At 37.2% G+C, this 22,692-nt stretch overlaps 1 protein-coding gene across 10 annotated transcripts in view; it reads left to right on the top strand.

Annotated features, from left to right (window-relative positions):
• The window catches only part of SLC4A10 (solute carrier family 4 member 10), a 152,558-nt gene that overhangs the window by 74,115 nt on the left and 55,751 nt on the right, over positions 1–22,692 (top strand). For all 10 annotated transcript variants that reach the window (XR_003526649.1, XR_003526648.1, XM_027637327.1 and 7 more), the window contains 3 exons: positions 2,651–2,789; positions 9,002–9,162; positions 22,358–22,546. Coding sequence is in view for 8 of the 10 variants with exons in the window: in XM_027637327.1 (XP_027493128.1) it covers positions 2,651–2,789; positions 9,002–9,162; positions 22,358–22,546 (489 nt within the window). In the remaining 2 variants the exon portion in view is untranslated. The remainder of the gene's footprint in view (positions 1–2,650; positions 2,790–9,001; positions 9,163–22,357; positions 22,547–22,692) is intronic.

The following is a 22,692-nucleotide window of genomic DNA, read 5'->3' as shown; positions in this document are numbered from 1 at the left end:
AATATTATGCCTCTAGACTGAGGATTAAGTTATCACAGTTTGACAGCAATTGAAGTATACTTCCATACTATTTTTGAATCACATATTACTAATTTTCTATATAACATATTAATGACATATTTGGTATTTATTACTCTTATGAATAGGAGCCAAATCCATCTGGCATTGCTCACATGAGTAGTCCTGTTAACTCAGTTTTATAAGTAGAATGAACAGATTTGTTATTTTTGTTATTATTTTCATATTGTTTAATTCTCTTAGGGTTTTGTCCTTGAAATAAAATTATTATACTGTAAAGCAAGTGATAATTTTTTTTTTTTTTGGCTTCCAGCTTGGTGTCTCAAAATGAAGCTGTGACTTGCAGATTTCAAACACTGATAGAAATTACAGCAGTAAAGAAATGTAGTCAGGTAGCTAGTGGCGTTCTTTACTGGTTTGTTAATAAGAAGATAATTTAGTGTGTATTGTGTCATTTCTGTAGATGTGGTTTTTAGGGGCATGGTTTAGTGGTGAACTTAACAAAGATTGTTTAGTGGTTGAACTCGATGATTTTAGATATCTTTTCAACCTAAAAGATTCTGTGATTCATTGTTATCTGTCATGTAGCTTTTTACACAGAAAACCCAGTAAGAGCAAATTGCTGCAGTAAGGTTGTTCCTTGTTACTACTCACCTGACTTCAAGAGATTTCTGATCCTCTGCTTTCTTTCCCATGCTGAAAGTGTGTATTTGCATGAGTATCATAACTGTCATGAAACTTCAGCTCTGCTGTACAACACTGCTCATTTATTACCTAACAATAGCAGTTGCTGTAAATCAGTTCTAGTGCTGATTTTATCAAGAGGATGTTCCTGGCAATGCTTATTCTCAGATTATCACTGCAGTCCAGCTCTCTACCAAAGTAGCTTGTTTTTAATGTTCTGTTACTAGTCATGTGCACTTGTCCTTTGTAAGTTCACATCTCATTGAATTTTGTCCTTTTGGAAAATAGTCCTGAAAAGTTGCACACTTCTGAGACTTTCTAGTCTCAGATTAAAAAAAAAGATAGAATGGTTTTAAAGAAAAAAGAGAACTGAACACTGAGAGAGAAGAGAAAGCAAAGAAGAGGTCAAGTGGAGGAGTTTGTTACTGTTCTTTAATGATTCACCAAAAGTAATTTTTGTCTCCTTAGCTGTCCCCCTGCAGTTCCATTCTCTAGAGCTTAGTAGTGCCCGAGCCCATGTCTCTCTCCTTCCTCTGGCTTTTTTCTTCTTGGTTTTAGTTTCCTTGCTTTGTGAAGGAGTAAATAGGCTTGACTGTACTATATTGTTTCACTGTGTTTAGGTGAATAGACCTCAGGTGAAAACTGTCATGTATTATTTGTGTTTCACTGCTATAGCTAGTTTAGTACTACAACCAAAAAAGATGTCTTTAATGCTGAATTTAATTTTCTGTGTCAGTGGCCTGTTTAATTTGTTTTGATCAGTGCTGTATTTGCTCTTTACTAGCATTCATTGGGTGCTATCATCTTAGTTTTTCCAAAATTCGAAGAGCTTGAGGATCCTATGCAGTGATACTCTTCACTGTTAGATGGAATACTCTAGGTTGTCTTACAAATATGGTTATAGAACAGAACTTCATTTAGACAATGTTCAAGGAATTGCTGAGCTGTGCTGCTGGATGATCAGTTTTTCAGTTCACTGGCAGCCTGGCCCCTATCACTCTCACAAAGGACTTTTGGTTCCTTTCAGAAATCTAAAATACATTAACAGAAAAAGCAGCTATATATTTCTAGAGAGACTGGGTTTCATCAGAGTTCATTCATTTGAGATTTGCATTTAAATAAGCAAATAGGATTTTTGGTTTTTAAGACAACATTTGAGCTATGAACATTGAATGTTTAAGATGCTGTGTGAGCTTTGGAAATTTTTTGAGTGATATGAGAAAAGAATAGTATGTCTCCAAAATCTATTTAGTGCACTGTGCTGAAAGCTTATGAAGAAGAATAAGCAGCAACAGTATTGTAAGGGAAAACAGAGACAGGAAGGATAAAATGCGGAAGTTGGGACAGATTAATGACTTGTTCCTCTCAAGCAGCCTAACCATGTAGAAACAGTTAACAAAGGGGCATGGGATGGCAGATAAATTCATGTATTCCTTTTTATGTTTGCAGTTGTATACTCGCATTAGACAGATTTTGTTTGTCATTTTTTCTCCTACTAGGTGCAGCAAAGATTTCACATTTAGTATACTAGCTTTGTGAGCTGAGGTATATCTGTAGATTTAGACCTACGAATTTGCAAAGTAGTTTTTTAACACTGGAGTAGAAGGCTTTTATCAGTTATATCTGTGCTGCTCTCTGTGCTGCCTTTTTTTTTTTTTTCTGGGAGATACCATTCCAGCTTCCAAAAGACCCTACTTCTGTACATCACATTCTATCATTAGATGAGATTTTGAAATAGCAGAGTAGACAATTACAGTAAATGAAGAGATCTCAATCTGAACGTATTAGTGTATAAATGAATGTTCTAACAGCATAAGTATAATATTTTTTGTGTGGCAATAAGTGATATAGACAAAAGAATCTGGATAATCTCATGAAATGTTAAGTATTTGTTTGCTCAGGGCAAAAAAATTGGTGTTTTGGACTTGATATTTTTATTTTTCTCCAGATACCCCATCACAAAGGGTGCAGTTTATTCTTGGAACAGAAGATGATGATGAGGAACACATTCCTCATGATCTCTTCACTGAACTTGATGAAATTTGTTGGCGTGAAGGAGAGGATGCAGAGTGGAGGGAGACAGCAAGGTGAGTGTTTTCATGACTTCTTACAGATTATCTTAAAGTATTGGTTGGTGGTGTATTGAGGAATGATTTCAAAGCTGTAGCAAACTCAGGAACAGATTTTGGATATAAGCTTAATAAAACCATAATTTTAATCCTTAGACTGCTAGTATTACAACAGCATTTGTCGTTTCCCAGAGCCAAATGTTTTCATCTGGATTTATGAAATATAGGTCAGAGTGAATATCAAGGGAAAAAATTCAGCATACCATTTATAAGAGTTAAAAATCATTGGGTTTATTCATATTTTAGCTTACCATTTTAATAAATTTTAAAACTTCACATTTTGTTTGAATCCTCAAGAAACTGATAAAGCTAGCATCATAAAAAGATTAAAGCAAGGAATAAGATTACTTTTGGAGCAATAGAACTTTTACATATTTTAACTATCAGTGAACAGTTTATTTTGAGAATGAGTATTCGATTTTGGATTATTTTATTTCTGGAAAATTAGTGTGAAAGGCTGTTTAAATTGTGTTTCTGATTTAAAAATAATACTGGAACAGAACTTTTTTTATTGAGTGTTTTTTCATTGAGCTCTGAAATGGGAGATGATTTGCTTAGTTTCATTAAGAGTTTACATTTCTCAGCAATTCTTGGTTAATTTTTCTTCTTAGAACCTTAATTCTTTCTCTCCCTGCCAGTTGTTGATAGTGCTCTTGAATGGTGTCCAGAAGTCTGTGGACCACATCTGTGGTGTCAGTATGATAAAAATTGCAGAATTTCTGGAAGGATTTTGTGGGGAACCATGTATGTGGGCTGTCTGACATGAATATGGCTGTTAGTTTTCCCTTTAATTTTACTGCAAATTCCTGCTTTCCCAGAGGGCCAGTGAATTTTCTATGACTTTCCCTTCCCTTATCTGTCCATATGAGGCATAGACAGCTGCTAAATATAGATCTTTATGTGTGGAAAATTCTCATATGGGGATTGTGCTGCAAAAGGAATGTAGTAGTCTTCCTTAATAGTCTATTATTACTCAGAGAGAGAAAATCTAATCACGGTAATCATCTGCAGTGTTCTCATGCTGATTAGGAATACATAGAACATACCCCCCTAGGAGGGATATCAGCTTCTATTGTGATTAAAAATTGAAAACCACTGTCTTACACTATTTTTAAGCAGGGAAACAGCAACTTCTTTAGTTCAGCTGAAAAAAAACCCAACCCTTTGCAAATCGTCAAAGAATTGTGTTGCTGAAAAATTAGAACAATTTTTATTTAAAAGTGGTTCTGATCAAGATAGAATTAGAAAGGAATAGGTGAAATATATTTCCGTTTAGGTTGATCTGTCTATATGTACTTCCCAATTGTCATTTAGGAAATAAAGAATCAAAAATATTTAATAGAAGCAAGATGAAATATTTAAAAAAGACAGGAACAAATCAACCAAGAAGACTATATGTTTGGACCTCAGAAAATACAAGATGAAGCATAGTAGCTAATAGTAAAAATTTCTTTAGCTTTAGAAGTAAGATGGAAACAAAGAAAGAGTGGGTCTGCCATGCAGAAAGAACTGGTCAAGATAAATGATCTTTTTCAGTTCAGATCCAAAAATTTCAGACTGCATTTGTGATGGGGTGACTGGCTGTTAGAAAAAGAGGAGATGGCAGGGAAATAACCAAATTCAAAATGAAGACAAGAATCAAAGTGCTTTATCTGTGCAAATAAGAGGGTGCAATAATTTCCATCTTAGAAAGCTGAAAGAACATGTATTTTAAGAGTAGGGTAATTCCTGTCATTCTATGAGTCTGTCAGGTATATTGTTGTACTATAGCAAACACATCAGTGCTATTCAAGAAAGGATAAAAATGATCAGGACAAACAGAGACCTCATAGTCTAATTTCAGAGCCGTACAAGACTTAGAACAATACTTGAAGGAAAGAAAAATTGTAGACTTGAATCTAAGTGGAAAATTGGATAAAATGGAATATTGTGGTATATCATGTCAGACTAAGTTAATAATGCTCTCTAATTATCTAATTGATTTTTGGTTTTCTGACAAAAAAATGGATCTAATTTTTTTTTCTAAGTAAAACATTTGATATGATACAGCAGTGGAAATTTATTACTTAAACTGCATTCCAGTATAAAAATTCTGTTAGCAGGTCAGGAACTGAAGAGGTGCAGCAGGTCATGCTGAAAGATTATGCTATTAGTGTGAAAGGTAGTGACAGCTAATTTCTGAACAATTAGTCTTAGTAAATATCTTTACTATTGAATGAAAAAATAGGATTACAGTAATGAAACTTGCTGATGGTAAGAAATTAGGAGGTATTATTTCTCTAGAAATAGATAAAGATATCATACAAAGAACAAGGTGGCTTTGAGTAGAGTAATAGAAATAGGATGGTGTTTAATATGAAAGATCATGTGCTTACAAACTAATACAGTGGATCAATCTGTGCTTGATTCAGGACTTCAAAATTATTGATTTGATTAAAAGCATGGTAAGGGGAATATACACCCTGAATTTGTTGCTGTTCCAGCTTTATTATGTTTTCCATCTGCGTGGAATGCCACCTGGAAGTATTTGTAAATCTTATTGTCTGGCTTTGGATGTAGTTCCAGGTAGATTAATTGCATTTAATGAGAGAGATAGCACTAAGTGGTTTTGTATTCATTTCACCAAGCTCTGCATGGATCGAAGTGTTGGGTTGACTGATGAAGTACATCTGTATCTTTGTAATTTCAGTTTGACTGAAATGAGACACACTTTTGAGCCTTAGAAGTTTTAAAAAATACTACAAGCTCGTGGAAATTTATACAGATTGTAAGATTACATTAATACCATTGACTGTTGAGTGTGTTGTGAGTACAAACTCCATTTCTCTACTGCAGACATACCAGACTATAAAATAGAAGTTCAACTCACCACTTCATATTGTGCAGAAAATGTTGTAACTGAGTCAACAATGAAGCATGTGCACCCTTTTATTGATGCCTAAAAAACTGATGAAGATGGCTTTAGAAAAGATGTAACATATGCATGTGGTGTATGTGCACACACATGCCTGAGCAATATTTTTCCTACAGGAACTCACCTTGCCAAAACTCTTGTTGGCAAGTTTTTTTCCAGCAAGTATTCTGTCAGAGGAACTAAACAGCATGATGGATGGACCTATGCTAATCTTCACCAGTATAAGAAAGCCATTAGAATGAAGGTGCTCTTCTATGCAATCAGACATAACTAAGATAGCTCTAAATATATTCCAAGCACGTGGGGTATGTGTGACACAAGCTCAATATACAAATGGTTGGTGATGTTTCCCAGGAAATTATGGAAGGCTTTTATCTATCAATCATACCAATTTAAGGGCTTAAACTGCAAAAGTAAATGTATTGAAATTTGTCTTTGAGAAACTAAAAGGAGTAAAAAATTGGCAAACTTGTGGTCTACACCTGAATTTGGATTTTAAAGCCATTTCTGTAATTTAATTTTGTACATGAATTGAGAGGATTGATAAAATGGTATTATGATTTTTAAAACCACTTGAACACGTAGAATTAAAAAACTATGATTAAGATTAGATTTATGTTTTCTGCTACTGTTTCTCATTTGATGTGTTAAATAAGGATTATCTGACATAACAGAAATGTTTCTGAGAAGATAAAAGGTGATAATAATGATGTTCCCTTGATGAGATATGTAAACTCATGTTATGCTTATTAAAATCAGAATAGAAGTTTATTCCAAGTGTAGCATCCTTTCAGCTGGGTCTGATTTAGTTTCATGTACTCACCTGTTGGCTCATTAAGTAACAATGTTTGATAATGTGCTTAAACTTGTGAGTTTCGGTAGCAGTAGGAAACAGGGTGCAACCCATGGAATTATATTATTCCAATTCATTGAAACCCAGATGGAGATGATCAAAATGGCAAGTAAAATTATTTGAGCAGTAGCAATAGTTTCCTATGGATTTTTATGTTGTGTGTAACCTTTGATGTCTGATACCATAAACTCTAATTAAAGCTGTTTTCATAATCTAGACTTCTCTTGTCCATGTGTCCCTAGTAAGTTACAAGCCCTGGTAATGAGCCTGCCTCTGTCCAGTCGCCCTTCTTCAACTTTTAAGAACATGTTTGTCTTGTACAGCTCATTTAAAATCTGTTTACAAATGGTCAGTGTATTTATAATAGAAAGTATCAAGGACAGACTGCAGCAGTGTAATCAGATAAGCAATGTTGAAGACTTCCATGAACAGAAGGTAATGACAATATGAGGTTTCTGATGATAGTCTGTAAGAATCTGTGCTTGGATCATTATTTTTAGAATATAGGTAGGATGATTTTTTTTTTTCCTGAATCAGCATGAAACAAGATGATGGTACATCAGAAATAAGTATTCCAAATAATTTGGAATACCCAAGCGTAAAGATGTTAATCTTATAAATCTCCTGAAGAGATTAGAAATGTGCACAAAACTAGAGGTATGAGAAGAGGAAAATGTAGGTATTTTACAGAGTCTTGGGAGATAATAGTTTAAATAGTTTAAATAGTTTAAACAGAACAATAAATACACCATTTGTGATATTATGACCACAAATAGGTCTACCACATTTCTTAGCTTGGAAACATGAGTGTGATGAGTAGACCAGGAACAACCTCTTAGGGAATTCAAGTGCAACTGCAAAATGAAAAAAAAAAAAATAATTAAGAACTTTTTTTTCCTTCTCGTGTGCTTCCTTTTAACTTTCCTAAGTTATAGCTCATCCTTTTCAAACCACGGCTTTGAATTTGTGGGGGAGGAGTGTGTTCATTTGTGTTTGATGTCCATTTGGACATGGTTTTTTAATATCTATTTGGAAAACTTCATTTACATACGCAAACTCAGTTTCATGGCTCAGCTCTGTGGAAGCAAATTTTGGTGTGTGCGGTGTCCTTGTTGCTTCATTCTGGAAGAATGAAAAGGTAAAGGAGATAGCCTGGCTAGGCTGGAAAGAGAAGAGAGATTGCAACGAAGGGAGTGGAGAACAGAAGTCTGGTGGAGAGGAAGGAGTTCTTGTGGGCAGAGGTGAGATACAGAAGTTAGCCAGTTTCTGAGGAAATGAAGGGAAAATGTCTAAATACAGAGAGAGGGCTAGACACAGGAGATCAGAGATTTTGAAGGACCCAAGGGGTTGGGACAAATTGTCTATTTCTATAGAAAATAATGAGAGAATGATTAGAAGGCAGCTGGGACAGTTCGAAGAAGTGAAATACATCGGGAAGGGAGCAGATATCCTGATTATGAGTGGGTCACTGAAGTGGTGGCTGCTCACAGGATGGCAGTAGAAGTTGAAAAATTTGGTACACAGGGACGGAAAGGGGGACAGTATCTAAAATATGAATACACATGCATATTTTACAAGTAGGAGCAGAGCTAGACAGGTGGCCCAGGAACAGAAAAGGACAGCTGTGCTTGCTTTGTTGCTGGGCTGTGAGGCCTGGTAAAACTGGAAATTCCTCAGCTTTAAAGTTCTTAAGGCTTTACACTTCCCTGCTGTCTGGAAATAAGTGTGAAGATGCTGTCAAGGTGTGAGGCTCTGCTTGACTTCTCTGATACCATGTCCATATAAAATAGCTGAGTGCTGCTGAGTCAAGTGATGTAGCTGCAGCTGTTGAAGCCTTGCCAAGCTGGAAGAGCTGCATGGCTCCACGCAGCAACATCTGTGTGTGGTTGGACAACTTCTGTATATGTCAGCAGACTTGTCAGATTTTTCGTGTTTGTTTAGTATTCTTTTAACATTATAAGTGTAATATTTATCGGTAAACAATTCAGTCATACAAGACAGTTCATCTGGCTGGCTAGTAACATAAGACTTGATCCTTCCATGCCAGTTTCATATATCTTTTTACTTTACTGAAGTCTTTCCAGATTCCTTTTCATACTACTTGTTATTCTATCACAGAAATACCATTGCATGCCAAAGAATTAATCAAAGTCCTTGTAAAGTACAATGATGCTTAATACATTTGTCTTTTCATCACTGTGATCAGAACTTATCTTCGAAAAAGGTGTAATACAGCATTATATGCAAAGAAACAAGCGGGGAAAGTTTCTGTATATTACCTACAAAGGAAGAATAAAGTGAAATCCAAAGACATGTTTAACAGTGATCTGTCCATATCCATAGAAGGAATTTATTTTTAATTTCTTATGCAAAATGGAGTTATAAAATTGGTTGTTTGTATAGGTGGTTGAAGTTTGAAGAAGATGTAGAGGATGGTGGAGAGAGGTGGAGCAAACCATATGTTGCCACACTGTCACTTCATAGCTTGTTTGAGCTGAGAAGTTGTATCCTGAATGGCACAGTTCTTTTGGACATGAGAGCTAACTCCATAGAAGAAATTGCAGGTATGTATTGATGTTTCATGTATTGGTTATGAAAATTAATCATAAAAATTAAATGCTTACAAGAAAGCTATTGTGTAAGAATCAGTCCAGTTTAGAAACCCTTGGGAAATATTTTACTTGGTAAATATTTTATTTCTCTTTTTTAGATGGACTTTGCTATTTTAAGACTCAATTTCTTTTATAAAGGAGAAAAGTTAAAATGGAGGAGAGAGGACAGTTTGGTTATATTTAATTAGAGTTGGAATGTTCTCTGCTCCTGCCATGCTGCCTCATGTTATGAATGATGAGTGTGCTAACTTTCACAAACTTAATCTCCTGCTATGCTAATTGCAGGCAATCTAGTTTAAAAAGCCACAAAAATATAGGGAATTATTTATCATAATTAAGTTACATGAAGACAGACATGTCTCTGAGTTGAGAAGGGAATCAAGTAATAATACTAAGTGTACATTTTAAAATAAATTTGTAGGTACATTAACTTCTCAAGCGAAAGATGAGTGCATTTTTTCCAATAAAGGTGTATTTGGCATTTGTGATCCTAGGGCTTTTGAGAACAGCAGAAGCAGAAAGCGAGAACATAATGGATGAGTCTTCTCTTCCAAAAGTATAAGTGAGATTGACACTGAATGCCATTTTCTGCGTTCCTGGCGTTTCCCATAAAGACTGTAACTAGTTTCGCTAGAGATACAAAAGACAAAGTAATGGAGTTTTCTAACACTCAAGATTATTGGGAAAACTGCTTTATGGATGATACATAAATCTACATAAGGGCCAGAAAAAATTTACTTTACTTATTTAAATTATCAGATAAGGGAGATATTGTTTGGTGGGATATATTTAACAGTGGAATTAAAATTGGCTCAGATAATAGTAGCTGCTTTTTGTATTTATTTTTCACAAATTGTTTATGTCAAACTGACGCAATAGCAATCTGCAGAAACTTGTGTGGGTTTCGACTCTGTGCCGAGATCTGATTCTCTTATGACTCATGGTCTGAATCAGAGCTTCAGAATTTGTCTTGATAATGATAAAAGATAAACATGAAAAATAAAAAGCAGCTCATTTGAAAGAACAAAGATGTCTGTCAGTATGCTGCTTTATTATTTATTTATAAATAAATAAGAATTTCTTAGATCAGCTTGATGTTCTTGTATTACTTTTTTCCTTAAATAGTACCCTATTATTTTCAAGCTTGAGCTTTTTGTTCTTAATCCAGAAATCACTCAACTTCGTCTGTAGTGAGCTAAGAGATCCCTTCCAGAATTGTTTTTACTTAAGTAGGTAAAAAAGTAAGAATTAAAGCAATAAAAATAACTTCAGTGAACATCTTTTTCCTGGTTTTGGAAGATATTGTATATCTTCCAATATAGTGAAGCCACAATTAATTAATGTTTATAATCTCTCAATTATTAGTTAGTTGTAGGTTTTTTGTTTGTTTAGTTAATATGAGCATTCATAATAATAATATTTTTGGAAACTCATCACAGATGTAAGCTGTCCTTCAGCAGAGAATTTGGTGAGTTACTGTCTCACTATTTTGAATCAGTCCTACTTGTGGATTATGTTGGTTTGTTGATTAGGGAAACTGCTTTCTTCTGAGAAGAGGCTTTAGCATGACTTTCACTAATTGGTTTGTACCATTTTCACTTTAAAAGTGAAAATGTTGTTGTGGCAGGTTTGGGTGCATTTTGTTTGTTATATTATTTGCTTGAGCTGGTAGGCATCCCTTTCTGATAAGGTGATCTGACATATGATAAGATTTGCATGGGTCATGCTTGGTCTTTGAGAGAGGATTTTATTTTTCCTCCTGCTGATTCAATAAGCAATGAGGTATGTTGTTTGTTTTTTTTTTTTTAAACAGCTTTGAAGCAGGTGCTTCTGGCAAGCACCTGCCAGAAAATTACCCACGTTCTGTCAGATTGCTTTGAAGAGATATATTGATTTTTTTTTATTTCCCCTAGAAATAAAGTTGGCATTCCAGTTGCTTTTCTCTGTTAATATTATTTGTGCTGTAGCAATGCTGTTTTCCTTTTCCTCAATCAAATTCCTTTGTAATTTGTTACTCTAATACTATATATGTAGGTAATTCCTGCTCTCCAGTGCTCACAAAACGTTACAAAGAGTGGCACACATTAGGCAGCACTGCAAGGGAGAATGACTAATAGTAGTGGTAACAGGCACACTACCAAGATATGTGTGCTAGGTGTCTTAGAAATGTGGTAATTCCAAATAATATGACAGCAGTTCTTTTTACATAAAAGTGACTGCTGGACCTGAAGATTAGACAGGTTTTCTCAGATTTCTCAGGAAATCTTTTATTGTCTGTTCCAGTCAGTTGCTATTCACTGTCAGTAGTTATGATCCTACTTATCTTGTGCTATACAATGCAAACACTGTTTTCGCCCTGGAATGGGTATGTATACTGATTTTATCTGACAGTCCTGACACTTTAGAATTTAAAGAAATGGTTGCTCTCACCTGTTGGCTTCAATTTTTTTCAATATTTAACACTCTTCTTATTTTGCTTGTGAGCTAGCCTCATGTTAGGCTTGTCCAGCAATCCTGATGGTTGCTTTTGGTTTCGTTTCAGTGTTACTGTGTATACCACCTATAGGAGAATTTGTGAAAACAGATTATATCCTATGGCTTTATGTGGTACTCCTAATTAACTTTGATTCTTGTGTCCTTCTGATTCATAGTTTAGGGTTTGTGTTTTGTTTTTTTTTTTTTAGTGCAATCTTTTGATAATGTTACTTTATTGCTATAATGCATCATCTTTTGAGAACAAATACATTATTTGCGCATGTGTACTTTTTTTTAGTTGCCTTAATGCTTTGTTAGTTAGAAATGTGTGCTGTGTATTTGTTGGTAATGTATTTCTATCTGGGCTATATTCCAATATTGAATTATATTTCTGTTAATGCGGTGCCAGTCCTGTATCCTTGAAAGAGATACACTTAATCTTCATTGCTAAATTGAGACGAAGAATTTCTATTTGTTTTAGTCAAGGCTTTTAATCTATAAACAATTATTCACTAAGGCGCTAAACTCTCAGCGCTTAGCTCTTGAAAATGTTGATTATTAAAGTCTGTGTTTTAAAACCTTAATTGGCTTGTGGTAAAATCTACAGATGAAATCCACCATTTAATATGTTTGCAAGGCTTTCAGAACACTTTGTATTTTATCCCTGGAAACTTTGATAGTTCTGCATAAAAATACTTTGGTACCAGTGATGTGGTGAGAATTTTTAAATCATCCTGTGTTCCAGCATGTCCATTCTCTATTAGGCTCTTTTTCATTCCAACTGTCTTACTAAAAAATTACTTGATTTACAAGATTGTATATTTCTTAGGACAGGTACCCAGTTTTCTTTATGCAAAAGAGCTTATTCATACCTATGATCTCAATTCACAGGCAGTATCTTATTATAACAGAGACTTCCGAGATGAATTTCTAACGCTGTTATGCATTAGAACAGCATGTTTGTTCCTGAAGTTTCTCAAATAGTTCTTAAATTTTGTAAGATGGATTTTACTTTTCTTTTGAAAAGAGCTCAATTCCTCTGATGAACTTTATCCTGTTTAAAAACGCGTTTTTATGACACATATTTTAGGGGGGCTTATAACTATTTTTAATATGTGACGTTATTTTTTCGTATGTCTTTGCAGTGACTCCTATATCAGTAAGTTAGTACTCCATGCACAAGGAATTCCTTTGAACATTTGATGTAGTAATATTTTATCGATCACTTCTGTATAGAACATATGCTAAGAGGAAGTCTGAAAAATCTATGTAATCAAAACAATTTATTTTGGAACTTAGCTCTTGACGAGGTATTTGCCAGAATCTGGCTGCACCATTAGAGAGCAGCTTCACTGTGTTGTTCAAGTTGGCAGATGAAAATGTTCTCTTTTGATATTTTCATTTAGTTCCTTTGAAACCATGTAGATTCTCAGATTACCATCTGGTTTTTTGATTATAACTACTGAATGAACCCAAAAGGTTCTTCTATTTAAAATATGATGCCATTTTCTGTTGTTTGGTTCAAAAACTAGTCAGTCCAGCCTTTAATGGCAATACTTTCTTTACACATGAGCCACAGATCTTGCATTTTCTTTTAGTTGTGCAGAGCGTTCTGTGAACAAACGTCAAACCTTGTCAAATACAAACTGTGGCCTCAGTGTTGCACAGTGGGGCTTTGGCGACTTGCACATGTTTGAAATATCAAACAGTCCCATTTATTTTAAATAGCTTAATTTTAATAATGGTTTCTTTTTTAAGTTAGATTTTAAATCTTCTCTTGCTTTCCAATCCCAAGATCTGACTGTTTTTTCCTAGTTTTTTCTATGTTCCTCACGATCGAATTTTCAATCTGTGTAACAGCTTAATCTTGTGATTGAGGTCACTGGACTCTGTGCTCAGCAACTCAGGGCATTACATCCCAAGTGTGCAATTTCATTGATTTCATTAATATCATGTTAAGCTTTCAATCTGAACAAGTCTTCTTTTGCCTTTGTTTGCTTTAAGCTATATTACTCCATAATAATGACATATTTTAACTGGCTCAAGTAAAGATTTTATTTCACTAGAGCCTTTTGTTTCCTCTGTGACATGTTGTGTTATGTTTCTGTCAGTGCTTTTATGGTAAATTTAACTTTTATTACAAACACTGTAATAAAGCATGGGATTGTCTGGGAGCAGTCTGCTTGTCTGTTTGACCCTACACCTGTCTTTTGTTCAGCTTTCACCTTCTCACTTACCCCTATTTTTGTATTTATTTGCTTTGTTTTCAGCTTACCATGTGGTAATAACCTCTACAGAGAAACCTCCATCAGGTTTCATTCCTTTGTCTGTGGGTAAATTGTAAATCTCATACCAACTTCTGAGTAGAATGGGGGTTTTTGTGGTTGTTTTGTGTTTTCCCATGTTAACCATAAATATGGAAATTTTTTTAGATTGCACAAGTCAACCTCAGCTTGCAAAATATATTGTTTTGGTAGCATCCACTGTGGCTGCAATTCTGAACTGCAAGCTGGAAATTGTGGCCTCATCTCTACTATTTACAGTTTTGTGAAATACTTGCTCTTCTTCCTCAGTAAAATTAGATACTGCTATTTTAGAAAGCAGACATTTTTCTCTCTCTGTCTTTGCTTTTGAAGTGTTTCAACTGAGAAGTTGAACAAAATAATTTCAGGTAGAACTGGAAATAGAGTCTGTCTCTCAGTGCACTGGAACACTGTGGCCTCTTGGGTGAGCAGCTAAATCTGCTGGCTTAGGTAGCTTGTTTATAATCACCACTGTAAATGCTTTTGCTAGTGTCAGCTGGGATAATTTTCTTCCTGGTGGCTAGTATGGGGCTATGTTTTAGATTTGTGCTGAACGTAGGGTTGATAATATAGAGATGTTCTTGTTATTGCTGAGCAGTGCTCACACAGAGCACTCTTCTGCTTTTCATGATGCCACGCTGGTGAGGGGGCTGGGGGTGCTTGGAAGGTTGGGAAGAGACACAGCCAAGACAGGTGACCCAAACTGACCACAGGGATATTCCATACCATATGACATCGTGCTCGGTATATAAAATTGGGGGGAAGAAGGAGGAAGGAGGGAGGTGTTTATAAAGTGATAGTGTTTGTCTTCCCAAGTAACTGTTAAATGTGATGGGGCCTTGCTTTCCTGGGGATGGCTGCCAGCATGAATCCAGAACATAGCCCCATACTGGCCACTGTGAAGAAAATTAACTCTATACCAGTTGAAACCAGCACGTTGCTGTAAATGGGTCTTGGTTCACAAGTGCAGGCCAGGAATCCTAATTGTTGGGTTTTTATTGCTCCTAGTGTCTGACTCATTAGGGAAGTATATATTTGGGTTCCTATTAGAGATGGGTTAAGATGTAGGACAGTATTTCAACTCATTGTCTTCCATAAAACAATACTTTAGGGTTGCTTGTGTTTTCTTCTTCCCTGTTTTTAAGGGAAATGACCACAAACCAGACAAACCTTGGCTTTTAAATTATAGTCAGCTATGACTGCAATTGTGATGCACACAAAAGCCTATGTCTTTAATTTTTTGTCATTAGTCTCTCATTTTGTCCTACGATTGCACAGTTATAAAATTTGGAGGATTGAGAGGTGTGAATACCAGCAACTTTGCTGGTATGTACTGAATTCAGTTTCTTTTGCTGTAAACTGTCAGTGCCAACCTCTATCAGGAGAATATGAGCCCAGCAATTTCTTTTTGGACTTCAAAAGTATTTCTATGCAAATGCAGTATGACTTCTATACATTTATTCCATGTTTCACCAGAATGTTCTCTGTAGTATTGTATGTGAGGTGATGAGCACACTGTGAACCTCGTGCAGTGGCGAATGAGCTGTGGCCACACTTGAGTGACTCCTTATTGTTCATTTGCTTAGACCTGTGATGACTTCACAAGGGTCTGGCCACATGTCTCTGTACAAAGCTGCAGCGTGTAACAGGCATCTCCAGAGTGAGTGGAACCAGCCAGCCTGCTTTTGCATCCTTGCTGACCCTAGAGGTGGAACAAATGGAATTTTCTTTGCTGGGCCACTTGTGAGCTGTGCTGCATTTGAACTAATAGGAATTGCCTGCACCCGGATGCTCTAATTCATAGTCTGGGTAAATTGTTCACAGGTGGTCGTGAGTTGTATTTGAGTTACTGTAATAGCTTGTTTAAGTACTCACATTGCTCACATTTACTCACAAAATTAATTTTATGTAGATGATATATTGTAACTGAGTCGGAATGGAGAAAGCATTCTTGAAATTATATGAAACCCCAAGTATTCTTTGAATTCTTTTAAATTACCAAGGCAGGAAGAATGTCTGTCTTTAATAGCTTGAAAAAATGATTTCATGGTTCCAGCATGAATCAAGATTCCTTACTGAAGAAAGGTCCTACTTCAGTGTACTTGATGTCAGAAGAAATGTCATGATGTAAAAGATTAATAGAATGTGTAACACTGTGCTTGCTGGTGGGTATTCCACATGTTACATCCTTCTGAAAACTTCATATAGTTGTGAAGGGTCCTTGAAAAATGTAATGATAAGCTGTGTCTCTGGCTAGAAGGGGGCTGTGCAGCATTTGAAAGGTCCTTCAAGAGGAAAATTCTTTAAAGCAAACAAAGAAATCCCTCAAACTTTGTTGCTAATCATAGAAACCTTGGAGAGTCTCTGTTGTTACACAGGACTGTAGCTGAGAGAGAGCTGTGAGGTTTTATGTCTTTATTCTTTACTCCATTTTGTCATAGGGACTGTGGAGAAATGGCCATCTGTTCTAAAAACAAAAGTGAAGACCAGGGCTTTGAAAAGTATGTACAGCTTCAACTGATGTGAGCATGTAGGATCTTCTCACAGGATTAAGGAATTACAGTCTGTTTTGAAAATTACATGTTTAAAATCTTCTGTTGGCCATTTACTCTTGGATGTTAGCCATGGTGCTCTTGTTTTCAAGCTCATCTCTGCAATCAAGTGTGTTTTTACTGATATTGCTTGGACTTTTAAAGATAGGTTGAAAAACTTTTGAAGAAGCTGAAATGGAATCCCATAACAATAGGGGCTGATGGACATAGTCCTTCTTACTCCTGTTCAGGGCATGAAAAAGGGGTCAAAATACAGCAATCTGGCAGTAATTTGACTGCATTTAAACTCCTACTGCTGCTACTGCAGCTGCTACTGCAACTGGGTCTATGTTGAAGGAGTGACAACTGGAGGGAAATATCAAAGCAAGAAAACACATCTTCACTCTTTCCAAAGCTGAATGCATTCTTTCCTTTCTACATGTGATAAAGGGGCTACAGTAAAGGGGAAGTTATAAAAAACCAGAAAACTCAAGTCATTTTCTTCTTTCTGGAAGGAAATAAAAATTGTTAGTCACCACACTGGCACCAACTCTATGGCTTGTATGGCTGTTAACGAGTCTAGCAGAGCATCTAGGCAAGGAAGAGGATAGGGATGTGATTATCTTCTTCCTGTCATTTTCTCTTCTCAAATGGATAATCTTAAATATAGACATTGTCCTCGGCAGTGTATATATTTTAATATTTAATGTGTAAAATACTGTAATTTCAGGAATGACATCATACAAGTAGAGTATGTGTCTAAGCAAGGCAATGACCACAACCATAAATTTGCCTGTTCTAGAGGAGTCCTTTTTTTCAGCTCTTCCTTTTGATTTCTCTTTTATACCAACACAAAGAAGGCAGTCTTAGGTTTTGCATCTTCTGCAGTTTGTATTTTGATCAGCAGAATTAAAAAGGAGAGAGGAGAGGATAATTCCAATTGTGCTTTAGCACAGATGTCCTGAGTTATAAATTTATTATTTTTTTTTTAACTTTAAAGATCTCCTGTCATGTTACATAAAGTAACCTGTTTTGGGAACTGTAACATGCAAATTCATGTACTAAGGTGTCTAAAGAGAAGATAGTCTTATCCTTAGGGCAGAGGCAGTTCCTCAAAAGGCAGTAGAGTTGAGGGGAAAAATGCGTATTTTTGTTGGAGCTGGAGCTTTCTTTCCATTTTCTCATGTATTACAAATTCTCGTCTCCTTCTGAAAATATTCTGCTAAAGACTTTCTCTCAATCTTGTGTTACCTTCTCCTTTGCCTTTCTGTCAATTATCTTCCATTATAGTCTAGAGTGATAAAAAAACTCTGTCTACACTGGGAGCGCAGAGATAACTGACCTGATAATGTTTCAGTTAACCCTGGAGATAAAAGTTCCCTTCAGATTCAGGTTTTATTAGTTTGGGCACTACACTGGGCAACATTACCCTTCAGTATGAGCATTTGGTCAAAACTGTTGTTAATACTGCACAGAATGTAATTGCTGGAGGGGGTCTAACACAACACTGAAAACTGCGGCTTGATTCTTCGATGCAAGCTGTGGCTACATCACTCATGTTCACATCTGTTGTCAGCTGCATTTATCTGTGGACCTGTCTTAGTCTTTTTGTATGTGTGTCGTCATAGAGATGTAAATTTGTTGGCAGCCTCTTCATAGTAAGTGAAACATGCAGGTTATTTGTTGTTCAACTCTCAAAGCAGGTATGTGATACATTGTCTTATTATGTCAATATTGAGAACTTCAGAAAAACTTGTATTTTTTAAATGTCTGTACAGTGCACAGGTGACTGCTAGCAATTAAACTCTACTTTTAACCAGCATGGTTATGTAATGCCTTTTATTATCTCTCGCTCTTGGCAGTTATCAAAGGCATGACAAATTATGTCTCTGTGATGATGCATCTACTTTTTATTTTTTTTGCTCTGCTTGCTTTTCCACTGGCTCTTCTGATAGATATGAATCTGACTCCAGCACAGAATCATGAGCTGTCTGGATTTTTAGTACGAGGAGTTTTTGACTCAGATTATTATATCACTATTTTTGTGCAGTACGGTTTCTTCCAATTGATATACAAGGGCAGCGTGTACTTAAATGCTGTTATATGTGCTTTGATACGAATTTTTTTCCTTTATTTTTCTGTTAATCATCATTACTGTTGATAGAAGTATTTCCTCAAATAATAATTAAAAAAAAATCCAACAAAATTCTCAACAATTCTTTCCCATTTGAATCACATAAAGCATGTCATAAAATCATAGGTTCTTAGAATTGTTTGTGTTGGAAGGGGATCTTGAAGATCATCTAGTTCCAACTCCCTTTGTGTGGATGGGGACTCCTTCAACTAGACAAGGTTGCTCAGAGTGCCATCTAACCTGGCCTTGAATGTCTTCAGGAATGGGGCATCCACAATTTCCCTGGACAACCTGTTCCAGTGCCTCACCACCCTTACAGTAAAGGATTTTTTTCCTAGTATCTAAGCTAAACCTACCCCGTTTCAATTTAAACCCATTCTCCCTTGTCCTGTCACTGCATGCCCATGTAAATCGTCTTACCCCATCTTTCCTGTAAGTTCCCTTCAAGTAAAGGAGGGCTGCAATTAGGTCACCCCGAAGCTTTCTCTTTTCCAGGCTGAACAATCTCAATCCTCTCAGCCTTTCCTCACAGGAGAGGTGCTCCATTCCTCTGATCAATTTGATGTCCTATGGACTTGCTCCAACAGGTAGATGTCCCTCCTGTACTGGGGACCTGAGAGCTGGATGCACTGCTCCAGATGGGGTCTCACCAGAGCAGAGCAGAGGGGCGGAATCACCTCCCTTGACCTGCTGGCCATGCTGCTTTGGATACAGCCCAGGATACAGTTGGCTTTCTGGGCTGCAAGTGTGCATTGCCAACTCATGTCCAATCTTTACTCCACCAGCACCCCCCAAGTCCATCTTGACAGGGCTGCTCTTGATCTGTTCATCCCCCAACCTGGATCGATACTGCGGGTTGCTCCAACCCAGGTGCAGCACCTTCCATTTGGTCTTAAAGTTCATGAGATTCCCATGCACCTACTTCTCAAGCCTGTCTAGGTCCCTCTGGTGGCATCCTGTCCTTCAGGTGTGTCAACAGCACCACTGAGCTTGGTGTCATCTGCAAAGTTGCTAAGGGTGCACTTGATCCCTCTTGTCTATATCATTAATGAAGATATTTGATCCCCTTATGGGCCATTCATTTAACAGTTGGACTCGATCCTTGTGGGTCCCTTCCAATTCAGAATATTCTGTGATTCTGATTCTATGATATTAAATAACACAGGTCCAAATATGGACCCTTGAGGGACACCGCTCATCACTGATGCTCATTTGGACTCTGAGCCATGGACCACTACCCTCTGGATGCTTCCATCCAACCAATTCCTAATCCATCTAACAGTCCACCCGTTGAATCCATCACTCTCCAATTTGGAGAGAAGAATGTTGTGAAGGACCATGTCAAAGGCTTTACAGGAGTCCAGATAAATGATATCTTGTAGCCCTTTCTTTCTCCACTGATGTAATTACTCTATCATAGAAAGCCACTAGATTGATCAGACAGGATCTTCCCCTGGTGAAGCCATGCTGGCTGTCTCGAATCACCCCCCTGTCCTCCATGTCCCTTAGCAGAGCTTCTAGGAAGATCTGTTCTGTGATCTTCAGAGGCACAGAGGTGAGGCTGATAGGTCAGTAGTTCCCAGGGTCATCCTTTCTGCCCTTCTTAAAGATGGGTACTATGTTTCCTTTTTTCTGGTCACCCAGGACTTCCCCTGACTGCCATCAGCAAATTCCTTTAAGACTCTGGGATGTGGATCATGAGATCCCATAGACTTGTGCATATTCATGTTCCTCAGGTGGTCGTGAACCTGATCTTCGCTTACAGAGGGAAGGACATTGCTCTCCCAGTCCTCATCCTGTCGTCCATCCGCTCAAGAAGTGTGGGAAGAGAGGTTGCCATTGAAGACTGAAGCAAAAAGTTGTTAAGCCTTTTCCTTGTCTGTAGTTACCTGTTTGTCAGCGCTGTTTATCAGAGGGGTATACCTTCTTTGACCTACCTTTTCTGAGTAATGTACCTGTAGAAGCCCTTCCTGTTATTCTTTGCATCCCTTGCCAAGTTCAGTTCCAGTTTTGCTTTGGTCTCCCTCAGCCCCTCCTTACACAATTGTAATTCTTCTCTATACTCTTCCCAGGTTCCTTGTCCTAGTTTCCACTGCCTGTGCATTTGCTGCTTGCCCTTTAGTTTGACCAGCAGTTCCCTACTCAGCTGTGCTAGTCTTTTGCTTTCCTTGCCTTATTTCTTGCTCCTGGGAATCTCTAACTCTTGCATTCCACGGAAGACTTCTTTAAACATCTGCCAACTCTCTTCTGCTCCATTGTCCCCAAGCATGGTCTCCCAAGAGATCCCACTGAAAATCTCCCTGAAGAACTGTCTTCCTAAAGTTCAAGAGCCTGAGTTTACTCCTTATCTGACCTATATTTCTCAAGACTCCACCAGTGCATGATTGCTGTAACCTAGGCACCTCCAACATTGATGACTATCAAGTCTAGTATCACCTTCCCTCTGCTAGGGCTGTCTATCACCTGGCTGAAGAATTTATCCCCTATGCATTCCAGGAGTCTCCTGGGTTGCCTACAGCTTGCCATGCTACTTTTCCAGCAGATGTCAGGGTGGTTGAAGTTCCCCAGCAGGACAAGAGCCCACAAGCACGATGCCTGCTGTAGCTGGAGCAGGATGGCTTCATCCACAGGTTTCCCTTGATCAGGCGGCCTGTAGTAGACCCCAACTACAAAGTTCTCTTTGTTGCCTTGGTCTCTGATTTTTACCCCTAGGCTTTCTACCTGCTCATGGCTGTTCTTCAGAGGCAGGTCTTCACACTTTGTCCCCATCTTGATGTAGAGGGCAACTCTTCCTTGTCTCCTTCCCCCCCTATCATTATGAGCAGCCCATAACCATCGATAGCCAAACTCCAATCTTGGGACTCGTCCCATCGAATTTCAATAATGTCAACAAGGTCATAACTTGCTAGCATCACGGTAGTTTCCAGCTTCTGTTTCTCGCCCATGCTGTGTGCATTGGTGTAAAGGCATGTCAGCTGGGCTGTTGGCCATGTCACCTTCCTAGAGGAATGTATATACAAATAGTGTTGAATATGAATATTTAAAAATACTTTCTGCTAGTGGACTGCAAAACCAGTTGTGATTTCTTAGCATGAGGATCAGTTTCATTGACACCTCCTCGAAGTGATTCTGTAGCAGCAACATGTACATCTGGCAGCAGAAACGGATCCTATTGGGTAATGACAAACAATGCTGCAAATTTTTCTTTGTTGTCTTACCTGAAATTCCTTTATATTGCACTGAAAGTATTGTAATTATAGTTATAAGAAATAAAGAATTAGACTGTGATCTTCTGTAAGTACAAAGGGAGTAAAAAAGTTACACTCTCGCAGCATGCCAGTCCTTTGTAGGAAATAGGATAGGGGTTATTTGAGTAAAAAATCCACCTTATACACATTGTAATCCTGGGTTTAAATGTGTTATGTATGAGTGTACTTAAGGACCAACTTCAAAGTTACATAGGTGACCTCAATTTGTGAACTGCATCATTTTTGGAGGATTTGAATTTTTTGTATTCATTAATAGCATCACGTTTTTCTTCCCCGAGTGAAAGACTTCTGGATAAAACTTACCATTTCATTGTGTTGCATTAAAGCAACAGATACTTTTTATTTGTAATCCTGTAGGATACTTATTATTGCAATTTAAAAGATAAAATATTTCCTCTTTCTCCTCTTTTATTATATTTATGTATATATTTTCAGATATGATTCTGGACCAGCAGGTGAGTTCTGGGCAGCTCAGTGAGGATGTTCGTCACAGGGTGCATGAGGCATTACTGAAACAGCATCACCATCAGAACCAGAAGAAGCTGAGCAACAGGATCCCAATTGTAAGATCCTTTGCTGATATTGGAAAGAAGCAGTCTGAGCCCCATTCCATGGATAAAAATGGTAATGCATTGCTTTATTTTGCATTTTTAGCTTTCAGTAACATCTACAGTATTGCATTGTGCTTTGTACCCACAGCTTGACAGTGTGATTCTGCTCTGAATAGCTACCCTGTAAAAGCGGTACTTTTTACATGAGAGTGGCTCCTC

The sequence above is a fragment of the Corapipo altera genome, unplaced genomic scaffold, assembly GCF_003945725.1.
Source record: "Corapipo altera isolate COAL_440 unplaced genomic scaffold, ASM394572v1 45, whole genome shotgun sequence".
In the NCBI taxonomy this organism is placed as follows: Eukaryota; Metazoa; Chordata; class Aves; order Passeriformes; family Pipridae; genus Corapipo; species Corapipo altera.
This window is presented reverse-complemented; position numbering and strand designations above follow the sequence as displayed.